General features: G+C 41.9%; 2 protein-coding genes across 4 annotated transcripts in view; one reads left to right on the plus strand and one right to left on the minus strand.

Moving 5' to 3' along the window:
* Positions 1-15,772, minus strand: part of LOC110528217 (cyclin-dependent kinase 4) — a 32,695-nt gene that overhangs the window by 10,580 nt on the left and 6,343 nt on the right. The window contains exons 1-2 of one of the 3 annotated variants that reach the window (XM_036983810.1): positions 4,411-4,546; positions 2,120-2,344 (exon numbers count right to left, since the gene is read on the minus strand). In XM_036983810.1, the coding sequence (XP_036839705.1) occupies positions 2,120-2,337 (218 nt within the window). In that variant the 5' untranslated portion in view covers positions 2,338-2,344; positions 4,411-4,546. Of the gene's footprint in view, positions 1-2,119; positions 2,345-3,946; positions 4,220-4,410; positions 4,547-15,772 lie in introns of those variants that run through there. The other 2 variants (XM_036983809.1, XM_036983811.1) reach the window with 2 other exon arrangements.
* The window catches only part of LOC110528219 (E3 ubiquitin-protein ligase MARCHF9), a 31,631-nt gene continuing 29,315 nt past the window's right edge, over positions 13,457-15,772 (plus strand). Inside the window, exon 1 of the mRNA XM_021610082.2 lies at positions 13,457-15,198. Coding sequence (XP_021465757.1) covers positions 14,854-15,198 — 345 coding nt within the window. The 5' untranslated portion in view covers positions 13,457-14,853. The remainder of the gene's footprint in view (positions 15,199-15,772) is intronic.

Raw genomic sequence — 15,772 nt, forward strand, 5'->3', positions numbered from 1 at the left:
AAACACAGAACACACACGCCCATGAGCCTGATGTACACACAAACACAGAACACACACGCCCATGAGCCTGATGTACACACAAACACAGAACACACACGCCCATGAGCCTGAAGTACACACAAACACAGAACACACACGCCCATGAGCCTGATGTACACACAAACACAGAATACACACGCCCATGAGCCTGACGTACACACAAACACAGAACACACACACCCATGAGCCTGACGTACACACAAACACAGAACACACACGCCCATGAGCCTGACGTACACATACAGAGTGTGTGAGTGATATGCACACATCCCTAACTTTCACACTAGTGCTGGGCCATCCACAACCCTAGATAGAGAGCAAGCCCATTGTGTGTGCTGCTCTCAAGGGATTTAATTTAACCTGCACTACAGTTCAGGTAACATTTCAGCTGCCATGCCTTCTCAGAGATTAGTCATTATTGTGGTGCAGGTTAAAATCCAATCACCTGACAGCAGCACACATACCATGTGTGGGATCGCTCTTAATACACAGTCAAACAGACAAGTTTATGGTAATTCATCATTATCTGAATGAGAGGCATGCCATGGTGAGTCCGTCGCTAGCTAATAACCTTTATAGAACCTACTTATCAAAACATACCAGTCAGTCTTTAAGCATTACCCAGTTCTGTGGCTATGTGGGCGGAGGGTTGTAGAGATACAGGTGATCAGGTCAAAACTGAAGTCTCAGGCTACAAGTCACAACAAAACCAACACCGACTGTGTGATTGAGAGCGTTTGTGACTGTGTTAATGTGTTTGTGCATGTTTATGCAGCTCAAAGGCGCTATTGGTAGAGAGGAACAATTTACGTGTATGGGTGTGTTGATTACTTTATGGCATTCATTCCTTTTTTAAAGTACTTTTTTTTCTTTCCCTTTTTCATGATATCCAATTTGTAGTTACAGTATTGTCCCATGGCTGCAACTCCCGTACAGACTCTGGAGAGGCAAAGGTTGAGAGCCATGCGTCCTCCGGAAAATGACCCTGCCAAGCAACACTGCTTCTTGACACACTGCTCGCTTAACCCAGAAGCCAGTTGCACCAATGTGTCGGAGGAAACACCGTAACGCTTGCAACCGTGTCAGCGTGCATACGCCCGGCCCCCCATGAGTCGCTGGAGCGTGATGGGACAAGGACATCCTGGCCGGTCATACAAGCAAACCACACAGTCCAAATGTGCACTTCACATTTCCATATCTGAAAACTCATGTAATTTACAGCATCAACATTTATGATCGCTTTACAGTATCAACAATTCCAAGAATGACTTGTCATACCCTGGGTCGTTCTGACATTAATTAACCTGTTTGTCGTATTGTGAAGAAAATTTGCCTCGGGAACCCACACTTGAATGCACTCATGACTCCATTCCATACGCACCAAATTACAATTTGTTTGTCTGGAGTGCCTTGTGAAACACTATGATCGTATTTTATTACTTAGCTAGTCATTTTGGCAAGAAGTTTTCAAATGATGCCCAGCTGACCCAGATTGCAAATTATAATAAAACGATTTTGGATTGCGTAAACAGTAATTGTGTGATGGTGGGGATGCAGGACTGTGTTCCAAACAAATATTGTGCTTGCCTCAGTTCCTTCATGGCAGAGCTAGGAGAGCTAAAAAAAAAACACCTTATAGTTGAAGGCTCTTTCCTTGAGTCATAAAAGTGCATTGAAATGACTTAGGAACTGTGCACAGTTTGGAGAGGTGTGGCCACTTGGAGACACCAGTTAGACCTTTTTTCCCTCAAACCCTTGAATTGTTCTTTCTTATGTTGCACCTACCCCAAAATGTACATGAATCTACTGGCATTTGAAAGCAAGAGTATGTAACCAGTATGTGTGTTTATCGGTCATCAAAGGCCTAGGTGTAGGTGTGTTGGTTTTCAGACCTCGAAAGAAGTCTCTTTACATTCCAAATGGGGTTGAGGCTTATACCGAGATCTACATACAAGTTGCATGGAACGTGAACTCATCTGAAAACTAGACCCCTTTCCTGGCCTGAAAACATTTGACAATCTTTGATTTTGGTGTGAACTATCACTTTAAATAAAGGTTCAATGAATGAATGTGTTCTAACTTGACCACGTTGGGATGGTCAAACTGCTCCAGTCTCTTCAGCAGGGCCACCTCTCTGACTGTGGAGATAGGGAGGCCATCTTGGTCCGTCTGGACGCGAACGCTCTTCAGAGCTACAAACTGGCCGCTCTCCAGGTCCCGAGCTTTGTACACCGTCCCGTATGCACCGCCTCCGATCTCTGCCACCGGCTCGTACTGGACCTCACTGCCCTGGGCCATGGCCTGGCTGGCAGACAGAAAGAGAAAAATAGGTACGGTGTGACTACAATGTCCTTCTACAGTAAGACACTGTCCCCTCCCTGCCACGTGCTTTCCAAAATAGAGGTCCACCTGTCTTAGGTCCAGCTCATTACCCCTCCAACAACCTTTCACCTTCTAGAGCACTGGACCTCATTAGCTGGGGTAACCTCTGCATTCCAGAGTGGAAGAAGCTGTCAGAAAGATTGTGTATGTGTTAGTGATGCGCGGGTTGACTCATAACTCATGGACGGTTTAGGGTCACTACTGTGTGGCTGAAGGGCGGGTGGGTGGTGAGTTGTATAAAGAGAAACAATACCTTAAACCCACAAATGTATAATTCTTGTGCAATTCATATAGGCTACATTGAAGTTTTTCTGTCATTATTTTAGGCTATCTGGTATTAGTGCATAAGCCTAAACGTTATGGCTTAATTGTAAACACACCAAATTGCCTACACCAAATAATGCTTTTGGGAACGGGCAGAAAAAGTTAATATAATTCCACAGAGGCAAAAAGGTCATTTTCGAAGTTTAACTCAATGAGACAAAAGCTGCAAAAGGAGAGTTGAAAATAAAGAAAAGGGAGAGCCAGAAAAGTAATGTTTGGAAAATATTTGGTGAAGTGGTTAAAGAGGATGATAGCAGTGCTGGCTGGCTATGTTATGTTTGATGATTGTGAGGCGCTATACAAATTCGACAGTCACAAGACGGGACTTGAAATAGGCCTATGGCATGTCAAAGGAACTGTAGCCTACTGTTTAGATGGGTTAAATGGAAACTGAAATCTAAAACACTATTTCAATAGAGATTCACCATATATAATGTCTAGGCTTAATCTGGGTCTGGGAAACCAGTCCTTAATGTTTTTACCAAATTGCCATCCTTAGCTACTCCTAGAGCCAGCAAGTATACAATGGGTAGTCAGTCTCCTGGTTGACAACCAGGCCAGGAAGGGACATATAACAAATTGGTATTTTTTCTATATTTAAAATGGTCCAAACAATGGTACATCAAATACATCTGAAATATTTCCTAATTCCTAATATTCTACCCAAGAAAACAAAAGGTTGGACAACTTTCATTGTTAATTTACCTATGTCCATATACAATGGTAATAACCATCATGTAATATGTAGTTGTCCTAGTATTTTATCACCAGAATAAACTTCTAAGCAAGCAAAATTAGGTAACGCTAGCAAAATATTGGACAGAACTTGTGGCATAAGGCAGGAAAACGAAAGCCCCCGCCCCCCCGAAACGTGTGATTCCTCCATAACTCTTTTTTTGTTAATTAAATCAGTAAACACAGAATCGATATGCCACAATAACTCTAAAACGCAGTTTAAGACGTGCCAAAAAATATTTAATCATGGTTCCACACTTCTCTTTGGCATGGCAAACATTTGTAGAGGCAATAGGAAATCCATGCACCAAGTTGTGCAGAACTTGTGTGGTCAGGCCTATGATCTGACACTAGTGCCCCCAAACTAGCAGAAATACATTGCAACTAGCGACATCTGGTTTTTAAACATATTTACAAGATGATGTGAACAGTGTTTTAACTAAATTGGATCTAATAAGCTACTTACCACGTTTCTTGATGTTTTCGTTAACGTTAACTGGCTATACTGCTACATTTAGTGCATGAACGAAAACATGTTTTTCACTTGGTTCTTTAGTATCAAACTACATTCGAGATAGGTCGCACATAGATTTCACACTAAACTTGCGGATGTCTTCGATCAAATCCTTCGATTTAACTTCGGCCTTACTTCACTTTTCTTAAAACAGGCAAATCACTTGGTAGTGGAGGCGCTTCCTGTCGCCTTACAAGGCGGAGCCAAACATCTATTTACCCCCCCCCCCAAAATAATCATGACAGCTTTAACATATAACTTAGCCACCCACTAAGTAGTTCTGTTGTATGATACATCTGCCAATTAGCCTACATGTTCAAATGTTTATAAACGTTATGAGTGAGTGAATCTTTAATAAATAATTAATTCTATGACATGCTAATTATTGAACTTTTTTTTCTCATGTAAAACATTACCTGGTTTATTTCCTTTATAGACAATTTACACTAGAAACATTGAAGAAGAGTTTGTGACTCAGGTCTGCCCCGGCGCGCGCAGAGCTCCGCGAGTGATGAATGAGGACCGCGCACCAAACCCCTCCCAGCTCTTCATCGCGCTGCTATTGGCGGATAACTGCTGTTGCTAGGCTCATCTACTACTCTGGTTTGCTGTGAGAGCCCAAACCCCCATGCATTCCAAAGGAAGTATTCAGAATGAGTTATTCAACTGAAATGATTCTGTATATTCATTTGGTTAGTGCTCTCCGTGATCTTGGGATGTCCATACCCTAACCCTATCTGTTTATTTTATTTTATTTGGATAACCATTAGCTTTTGCAGAAGCATCCGCTACTCTTCCTAGGGTCCACAAAAAAACACAAAACATGACAAGTAACAGAACACGGATAGACAAGGACAGTCATTTAAATGTAAAATACGATATACAAACAATACAACAACAAAAAAGAATACAAACAATACAACAACAACAAAAAATACAAACAATACAACAACAAAAATGATGTGTGTGTTAGACTGTGTGTGCCTGTGTTTGTGTGTCCTGCCGTTCCATGAGGTGTTATTTAATCCGTTTTTAAAGGTAATTTTGCTGTTTGCTTGAGTAATTGGAGATGGAAGGGAGTTCCATGCAATTATGGCTCTGTATAATACTGTGCGTTGCCGTGAATTTGTTTGGACTTGGGGACTGTGAAGAGAGACCCCTGGTGGCATGTCTTGTGGGGTATGTATGGGTGTCTGAGTTGAATGTTATTTGATTATGCAGACAATCTGGAATTGTCATCACAATAATATTTCTAATAAAAACTAGAAGAGAAGCAGTTAATCTCTCGTCGACCTGACTGGTATGCATGTTGTTGATTTCAGTTCTTTATGTGCAGTTAAGGGCAAGGCATGCTGCTCTGTTTTGAGCCAGCTGCAGCTTTGGTAGGTCTTTCTTTGCTGCACTTGACCATATTACAGGGCAGTAATCAAGATGGGAGAAGACCAGAGCCGGAACAACTAGTACAGGTGATTTCTGTCGAAATCACAGAACATATTTTTATAACAGACATACCCCTCTCCATCTTCACAACAACTGTGTCAATATAACTTGCCCATGATAATTGATCATCCAATGTTATACCTAGGAGTTTATCTTCCTCAACTTGCTCAATGGTCACACACTTTATTCACAGCTCCAGTTGAGGTTTAGGTCTTAGAGAATGTTTTGAACCAAATACAATGCTTTTAGTTTTAGATCTGTACATAAGACCAGTTTATTACCATTCTGATACTGATTGTAACCAGTAGTGGAAAAAATACTCAATTTTTTTTAAATACTTTTGATACCTAAGTACATTTTAGCAACTATACCTAGACAAGATCCCACAAAGCACAAAGGGGAAATGGCTGCCTAAATATGATCCCCAATCAGAGACAACGATAAACAGCTGCCTCTGATTGGGAACCATACCAGGCCAACATAGAAATATAATCACCTAGATGACCCACCCTAATCACACCCCGACCTAACCAACATTAGAGAATAAAAAACTCTCTATGGTCAGGGCGTGACATTCCAACTGGTTTGAAATTGGGAATGTCCTCAAATTGTTCAGAGAACATTAAGAAACAACGTTCTTCTTTGAGAATTTCAGTACTTCAGCATAATGTTTCCTTCAGGTTTCCTTATGGTTCTATTTAAAGTCATGTTCTCACATTGTTCCAAGAACATTAAGAAAATATCCCATAAAAACCACAAGAAAACTTTAGTAACGGTCAGAAAACGTTATACGAATTTTATTTAAAAACATATACAGTGCTTTCAGAAAGTATTCATACCCCTTGACTTATTTCAGATTTGTTGTGTTACAGCCTGAATTAAAAATGGATTAAATATACTGAACAAAAGTACAAGCACTACATGTAAAGTGTTCAGTCATATGTTTCATGAGCTGAAATAAAAGATCACAGAAATGTTCCATACGCACCAAAAGCTAATTTCTCTCTAATTTTGTACACAAATTTGTTTACATCCCTGTTACTGAGCATTTCTCCTTTGCCATGATAATCCCTCCATCTGACAGGTGTGGCATATCAAGAAGCTGATTAAACAGCATGATCATTACACAGGTGCACCTTGTGCTGGGGACAATAAAATGGCACTCTAAAATGTGCAGTTTTGTCACACAACACAATGCCACAGATGTCTCAAGTTTTGAGGGAGTGTACAATTGGCATGCTGATTGCAGGAATGTCCACCAGACATGTTGCGAGATAATGCAATGTTAATTTCTCTACCAACGTCGTTTTAGAGAATTTGGCAGTACGTCCAACCAGCCTCACAACCGCAGATCATGTGTAACCACGCCAGTCTAGTATGGCATCGTGTGGGCGAGCGGTTTGCTGTTGTCAATGTTGTGAACAGAGTGCAGTGGTGGTGGGGTTATGGTATGACCAGACATAAGCTACGGACAATGAACACAATTGCATTTTATCGATGGCAATTTGAATGCACAGAGATACCGTGACAAGATCCTGAGGCCCATTGTCGTGCCATTCATCCGCCGCCATCACCTAATGTTTCAGCATGGTAATGCACGGTCCCATGTCGCAAGGATCAGTACACAATTCCTGAAAGCAGAACATGTCCCAGTTCTTCCATGGCCTGCATACTCACCAGACATGTCACCCATTGAGCATGTTTGGGATGCTCTGAATCAACAGCGTATTTCAGTTCTCACCAATATCCAGCAGCTTCGCACAGCCATTGAAGAGGAGTGGGACAACATTCCACAGGCCAGAAACAACAGCCTGATCAACTCTATGCGAAGGAAATGTGTCGCACTGCATGAGGCAAATGGTGGTCACACCAGATACTGACTGATTGTCTGATCCAGACGCCCCTAATTTTTTTAAAGGTTTCTGTGACCAACAGATGCCTATCTGTAATATATTTCAATTGACTGATTTCCTTATATGAACTATAACTCAGTAAAATCTTTGAAATTGTTGCACATTGCGTTTTATATTTTTGTTCACTGTATATTTTTTCTCTCGCCCATCTACACACAATACCCCATAATGACAAAGTGAAAACATGCTTTTATGAAAATTAAATACAGAAATGTGTCATTAACATCCGGATCCACACCCTTGAGCCAATACATGTTAGAATCACCTTTGGCACCGATTACAGCTGGAAGTATTTCTAGGTGAGTCTCGAAGAGCTTTGCACACCTGGATTATACAATATTTCAACATTATTATTTTGAAATTCTTCAATCTCTGTCAAGTTGGTTGTTGATCATTGCTAGACAGCCATTTTCGTCTGGTGAAGGAGAAGAGGACCAAGGTGCAGCGTGGTAAATGTTCATTTTAATAAACTGAACACTGAAATGAAAAAATTAATAAAGAGTGAGAATGAAAACGAAACAGTTCTGTAAGGAATACGCACAAAACAGAAAACAATCACCCACAACCAAAATGGGGAAAACAGGCTACCTAAGTATGATTCTCAGAGAGACGGAGAGACAGCCTGGTGCATGGGACTGCCACCGGAGGCCTGGTGCGTGGAGGAGGCACGGGATGGACCGGACCGTGGAGGCGCACTGGAGGTCTCGAGCACCGAGCCTGCTCAACCTGTCCTGGCTGGATACTCCCCGTAGCCCGGCAAGTTCGGCGGGGTGGAACAGACCGAACTGGGCTGTGCTGGCAAACCGGGGACACCGTGCGTAGGGCTGGTGCCATATACCCCGGGCCGGTGCCATATACCCCGGGCCGAGGAGACGCACTGGAGACCAGATGCGCTGAGCCGGCCTCATTTCTCCTGGCTCGATGCCCACTCTAGCCCGGCCGATACGAGGCGCTGCGATGTAGCGCACCGGGCTATGCCTGTGCACTGGGGACACTGTGCGCCTCGCAGCATAACACGGTGCCTTCCCGGTCCACCTCTCTCCACGGTAAGCACGGGGAGTTGGCTCAGGTCTCCTGCCTGACTTAGCCACACCCAAGGTCAGGACGTGACACAGTGTCTGTTCAAAAGCAGACTGAACCAGGTTTTCCTCTAGGATTTGACCTGTGCTTAGCTCTATTCCATGTATTTTTTTCCTAAAAAACTCCCTAGTCCTTGCCGATGACAAGCATACCGATAACATGATGCAGCCACCACCATACACATACTCAGTGATGTGTTGTGTTGGATTTGCCCCAAACATAACACTTTGTAGTCAGGACAGTTAATTTCTTAGCCACATTTTTTGCAGTTCTACTACTAGTGCCTTATTGCAAACAGGATGCATGTTTTGGAATATTTTATTCTGAACAGTCTTCCTTTTTTCACTATGTAATTTAGATTAGTATTATGGAGTAACTACAATGTTGTTGATCCATCCTCAAAGTTCTCCTATCACAGTCATTATACTTTGTAACTGTTTTAAAGTCACCATTTGCCTCATGGTGAAATCCCTGAGCTGTTTCCTTCCTCTTCATCAACTGAGTTAGGAAGGACGCATCTATCTTTGTAGTGACTGGGTGTATTGATACACCATACAAATTGTCATTAATAACTTCACCATGCTCAAGGGGATACTCTATGTCTCTTTGTTTGTTTTTGCCCGTCTACCAATAGGTGCCCTTCTTTGCGAGGCATTGGAAAACATCCCTAATCTTTGTGGTTGAATCTGTGTTGAAATGACCTTACAGGTAATTGTATGTGTGGGGTATAGAGATGAGGAAGTCATTCAAAAATAATGTTAAACACCTATTATTGCACACGAAGTGAGTCCATGCAACTTACTATGTGACTTGTTAAGCAAAGGGGTTGAATACTTCTTAACTCAAGACATTTCAGCTTTTCATTTTTTATTAATTTGTAAAAATGTCCAAAACCATAATTCAACTTTAACATTATGTGGTATTGTGTGTAGGCCAGTGACACAAAATCTCAATTTAATCCATTTTAAATTCAGGCTGTAACACAACAACATTTGGAAAAAGTCAAGGGGTGTGATTCACCGTGTGAATACTTTGTGAAGACACTGTACGTTCCGTTCTCTGCATCAACAAAACTCTCTCTATCCTCTATATTGTTAAGAGTGTTCAGGTGTGTTGGCCATGGCCACTAATTAACTACACCGGATCTTAATGAGTGCTCGTTTCCTTTTAAATGGGGTATGTTTGAGTAGACTGAAATGAACAGCTTTGTTTGAGTTTTAAAAAAACATGGCATACTAGATCCTTCCTGGTGGCTCAGTGGACTAATTCCATGGATTGAGAACAGAAGATCATAGGTTTACCTCTCACTGATGCCGTGCCACAATAAAAAATAAATGTGTTTGCATGATTAATGCTTAGGGAAATAAATGTCTTTCTGTGCTTGGAGTTCAAAACAGTTAAGCTAGCAGTGTTGTTAAAAGTCTTATTGAAACATGTTCTCAGAACGTTATTTAATTATCTTCAAATAAACTAGAATTTCCACTCTCAAAACATTATTAAAACCCCAGGAAAACATTCAGGGAACCATAGTAAAACATTCTGAGAACCTCATTAGCAACTTAAAAATGTATGTTCCCAGAACAGGAAAAATATTCACTTCCATTCTCAGAACGTTTAAAAAACGTTTGCGTTTTAACATTTAGGAAACATATGGCTTTGTTCCCAGAACCAATGGGAAACCAAAAGCCTACGTTCCCACAACTCCCAAGGAACTAAATGTGCTAGCTTGGCACAAAAACATTTCTCTAATACCTTCAATGCTGTTCTATTTGTACTTAAGTTAACCGGGCTTCTTAATGATCCTATTATATACTTCATCATGACCCAGTTGGGTCTGAACACCTATAACGATAACATTCTGAAGGAGGGAAGCTCTTGTCTTAGTAAGTTGCCAACACCATGGTGAAGTTGGATGCTCTCAGGCAAACGAGCACAGGGCCCTATCCTGTCTGCTGGGCCTCCAGTGGGCCCTCTGCCAGGACCCTCCCCACCATGCTGTCCCATATGCCAGGGTATATTTCACTCAGAGTGGCTGGCTGCAATAACAGTTGCGGTAGCACCACTGAGTTGGGATGACCATCTGTCCACCAGAGAGCTAACAGGGCCTGGGCAGCCTGCAGCCTGTAAACTACTAGACCAGAGAGTAGAACGATCTCCAGTCAGTTTGTTTGAGGGACCAAGATTATCCAGTAATGCCTACTTTTAAGTACTCTTCTAAGTCATTCTGTATCCTATTTTGTATCATTTTCACTTTTAGAGTTTATTATTCCACTCTATTTGTTTGTTTCTGATGGTAATATATCTAAACCACAGCAAATGACAAAGAGTAGTCAGGCTGATCATTGATTTATAAGGACCCACAATAATGGGAAGAGGATAATTGGGTGAGAAGTTCAGGGCCAGGGAAGATAAGTCTTGGTGAATGTAGTATTTCTGGTAAACAAGCTAGACAGCTGAACTGAGAGAGTTTTCTTTGTACTTTGAACACGCTGCCTTGCCAGTACAATCTGTGTGCATTTCGTGTGGGTGACGTGGCTGAGTGTAGACAGACTGTACTCAGCCAGGGCGGTGTGTGTGTGTGTGTGTGTGTGTGTGTGTGTGTGTGTGTCTGTCTGTGTCTGAGTCTGTGTGTGTCTGTGTGTGTTGGTTTGAGTGTCTAAGTGTCTGTTTTGTGTACCTGTGTCTGTATCTTGTCAGTGTTTTTTTGTGAGTGTCTGTAGTCTTCTAGTGTGCTGGTGTGTGTTATTATTCAGACTGATGGTCACAAAGCTGCTCAGCCCTTTGCAGATAACCTATGAGACATAATGGTGTTGCTTTGTTCTTGACCAATAGCCAATATTACTAATGTCTCTATGACATAACCACCACCCTCTTTCACCCTCTCTCTTTGTCCATCTGTTCCTTTAAATTTTACACTATCTTTGTTAATCTCTTCCTTTGAATTTTACACTATCATCTTTCTTCCTTTTGTTGTTTCTGCTTTCTCCCACGGTAGTTATCTCCCAATTACTTAGCTAACATTGTGTGCTGTAGTGGTGTCTCTCCCACTGACAGAATCTCAGAGTTAGCCTGCCTGGACAATCCACTGGCCTTTTCAAAGGACATTACATTTGACATTTATATTTAGCAGACGCTCTTATCCACAGTCAGTGCATTGATGTTGTAGTCAACAGTTAGCCTGTTGATGTCAACTGACTGAGCTTATTTAAACTTCATGTTCTTAAATAGATAGTATGAAATGTGATGTAGGCCTACCTATCGGTTGTTGATTTTTTTTAACACTCATACAGACAGTGGTTGTCAATTTTCCATTGTAGACTCTAAACCTAAATCTATTTTTCTCTCTACTTCTGGGTCTCCCTGTCCTCTCTTGGCTCTTGTCCTCCACACAAATGATCTAATTTCAGCACTAATATGTCTGCATATAATGAACTGTACTGGTTACAATTATCTTTAACACTCTTGTTTCATCTGTTTAATTGATTAATACATTTAGTGGATGGGAGAGTGTGAAAATACTTGAAGTCACTGAAAAGTTTGTGTTATATTGTAACGCTGAGTATAAAGCTGAGTTATTGAAGTTTAAAAAGTAGGCACATTAGTGATCATGACACACAATGTTTTGAAGCTGGGTGCATCCATATACTGGAGAGATCCATTTTAATGTTGGCCTCCACACAGTTTGCCCTTTATCATGAGTTTGATTAAGAACCCATTCTGTTTTACAACAATGACGACCTGTCGACTGTTGCAGTGGGAAGATGAGGATTAAAAATGACGTAGTTTAAAACTGCCAGCAGGTTGATTTGATAGCAATCAAAACCAGTATCAGAGGCCAGGTAAGACATTGGGTCAGGACACAGGGGTAGCCTACTCCTCTATCCAATTGGTTTTAGTATTACATGTTTTGTTTATTTTGGTTGCGTTTTCCTATTGGTAAAGGGGAATGTTTTTTGTACAGTTTTGTCAACTTTGGTCCCTCAGGCCCAGGAGGGACCTTGCTACCGAATGTTAGAATTTAATGGTCTTCATTTCAGAACCAAGGACAGCGTCCGTTAACCGGATGCCCCCAGGTGGACTAGGAGCTTCTAAAAGCACTGGGTGAATAAATGGAAGAGGAAATACACAAAATGGCCTAACAAAAATCTCTGATGGATAATTGTTTGATTCCCTAAACATATCTTTTGCTAAGCAAAATTGTTTTTCTTGTCACGTGACCATGGAAATGCTTGCATATTTTATATGAATTATTATTTTAATTTTCTTAAAATAAAATAATGTGCTTAAATACTTGTTTGTTTTTTTCCTGTTTCCGTAGGCGAGTTTGGTAGTTTTGTGCCTTACAGAGGAATCACTAAACTGCTTTATTTTTCTGCTAATTTATTATTGAGTTTAAATCTGTGTACACGTGGGTTCGGTTCCATATAGGCTGCTGCATGTGGAGCCGACAGAGAGCATCCGCCCCCTTGAGAGTTCGATCCGGGGTGCCTCTCGGCGGGGGTCCGGCCCCGAATGAGAGCGCTCACAATACACAGAGGCTTTACCCTCCTCACATCCTTGCTTTCATATCTCTGTGACTAATGTTTTCATATCCCTGTGATTCAACTCTAATCTAGTTATGGCATGGTTAATCTATTCAGTCGTTGGATGCTGCTTGGCCAAGTTCTTTGAAATTCGTTCATCATTTTCTTTGTGTCATTAAATAACACATGGCTGAACTTCATGAAAGAACACAACAGTGGTTGGGTAGCCAGTGAAGCAATGTGTATTATTACAACATTCATGTAAGCCAAGAGCCTAGTATCTGTTTAGATGATAGGCCTAGACTTGTTTGAGAGAACGTTGAATAAACTATGCACAGGCATATGTAACAAGAGAGAGACATTTGAGAGAAGGTTCACCCCATGGAAGTGGCAGACTACTAATATCAGTCCCTGTCCTTTGACATTACATACACCGTTTAGATTTCCCGGGATACACTGACTAGCACGTGGCCGCAACGTCACATGAAAATCAGAACCTCGGATAGCGGCTTCTGCCAATGCGCAGCCATACGGCAGATATTTTTTTCCTTCGCGGATAGACTGAGGAAGGAATAATCATAGGAAAACGAGGTGACAACAACGATACAAAAAAACACATATGTGTTTCAATTAGGCTAGCATGCATTTTTATGGCAGGATCCTCTGTTTGTCCGCCCACCAAATCAATTTCGATGGAGGCACTGCTGACAGAAGCGAGTATGTATACAATGCCACGTAAAATAGCGTTTTATTGTTGTTGAATGAACGTAATTAGTTATTGGTAGTAAACGAACCCGTTATTTGGTGGCAAAGTTGATCTGGCATGGCGATGTAATCGGTTTGCTTCGTTCCCATACTCTGGGGAGTTATTCCCTGGCATCTCTGTTCTTCCTGGTGTGTGTTTTGCAGGAGTCGCTGCAGGAAGAACAAAAAACAGCATGGAATTTCAATGGCAAAGGGATGTGTGTTCTTCTACAGGTTTTTGGTGTCTCGTCCTATCCTGTTTAAAATGCGAACACGTTGGATAGTGAAGTGGCTCTCGGACTTATGTGGAGAGGGAACCGTGTGGGACATATTCTCTATCTATCAGCCAGAAAAAAAACAGTGAGGAAACAGGGGAAGAGAAAAATACGGTGTTCTGAAGTCTAGCATGCCATTGAGGGACAAACAAAAGAGATGGTTGTCAACTGGCCTTTTTTGTACGGACTAAACAGATGAAAGCAACACCCAAAAATGACTCAGTGGAATTACTGATGACATAGCGACATCTGTTTTTTAATAACATTGTATATTATCCCTGAGCCTTCAACGCTACCCGCTCCACTCTATCTTGCTCCCTCTCAGCTTGCGATATAATTTTCTTTCAGAACCTTGGACAGCTCCCGTTAAACGCAAGCTTTGCCATTGTGCCGTAAGTGACTGGATCGAAAATGTTCATGAGGGGATTCAGTTTGATCCTATTGCTGTTTGGTTGTGCTCATCGCTCACACTGAAAGCTATCGGGAATTGTTGTATCGGCATCCGTTGAATCCCAAAAGAAACTGCCCATCCATGAAAAACTTCCGCATTGTCTATCGGCTACACATGGTAACAGAGAAAATGTAACAAGGAGTGATACAATCTATTTACATTGTAATATTTTGATTTCCGTTGACCAATATATTTTGGTCGGCAGTCATGCTTTTTATAGAAACCTCTGATATTTTTGTTTTGATAGTATAGCCCATAGCTAGAGAAGGCGATTTGAACCAAATAGGTTTGCACTTTGTAATAATAATAGGCTACTTACAAAGCCCATTTTGGCTCTCAAATCGTGCATAAGAAATGCCTGATTTATACAACTCAATTTATTGATACCTTCTATTTCACCCTACAGCCCCATTTTGCCTATGTGGGCTAGTTCATGATGTTAAAGTACCGGATCCGTATGTTTTTCAATGAACTGAAAGTGCTGGTTTTGATGCGGTCTGGCTTAAGACGGGGGACCGATTCTGACACAAACCCAGACAGGCGAACAAGCAGCATGCGAGGGCTCGGGGTAGGAGGCTGCGGGTGGCCACCCTTCGACTGCTCTACCCGGGACGACGAAGAAGAATACTATGGCACCAATCCCCGGCCGCGGAGCCTGGCATTCGAGGAGAAGAATGCGAAGCTCCAAGCGAGCCTGGACACTGTATCGCTCACAAGCAGCTTGGACAGTGGCATGCGCTCACCGCAGTGCCGAATCTGCTTCCAGGGCCCCGAACAGGTAGGCTTTCCTGTCCTTCACCTATCTATCCACGTCTAGGCTACAGTTCCCTAGGCCCCTGTTGGTTACCTATCGTCTCCCCATTGTTTCCAGGGATATGCCTGTAAGTCCCTTCAAGGCTTCAAAGTTGGTTCTTCACATGTATTTCAGGTCTATACATAAGCCCATACTGCAGGGAAGCTCAGGTATCACCGTATGGGCTAAGGAAAACAAGCATGTCTTTGATCAGGGCAAATACCAAACTTTTCTACAATAGATAAAGTCAACCTTTGTCTCCAAAGACCCCATAAGAGATACATTGGCTCCATGCAGACTGTTACGTTCTCCTGGAATCCAGAATAACCAATGCTGATACAAAGCTTTTAACTAAAATTTTGTTGACATGTTTCTGCATCCTCATGTTCCCGCTGCAGCCCAAACAGACAGTGATACAGCTTCCTCCCATTGAGGAGCATAAGCAGGGTTTTCCTTCAGTGACTAACAGCTCCAGTTAAATTTAAGCTCTGCAATTGTGACCCCATTAGGGTGCCACAAGTTTGGTTTCATGAAGCAACTCATGAAACATCAAATCTGG

This window comes from Oncorhynchus mykiss, chromosome 7 (assembly GCF_013265735.2).
Source record: "Oncorhynchus mykiss isolate Arlee chromosome 7, USDA_OmykA_1.1, whole genome shotgun sequence".
Classification (NCBI taxonomy): domain Eukaryota; kingdom Metazoa; phylum Chordata; class Actinopteri; order Salmoniformes; family Salmonidae; genus Oncorhynchus; species Oncorhynchus mykiss.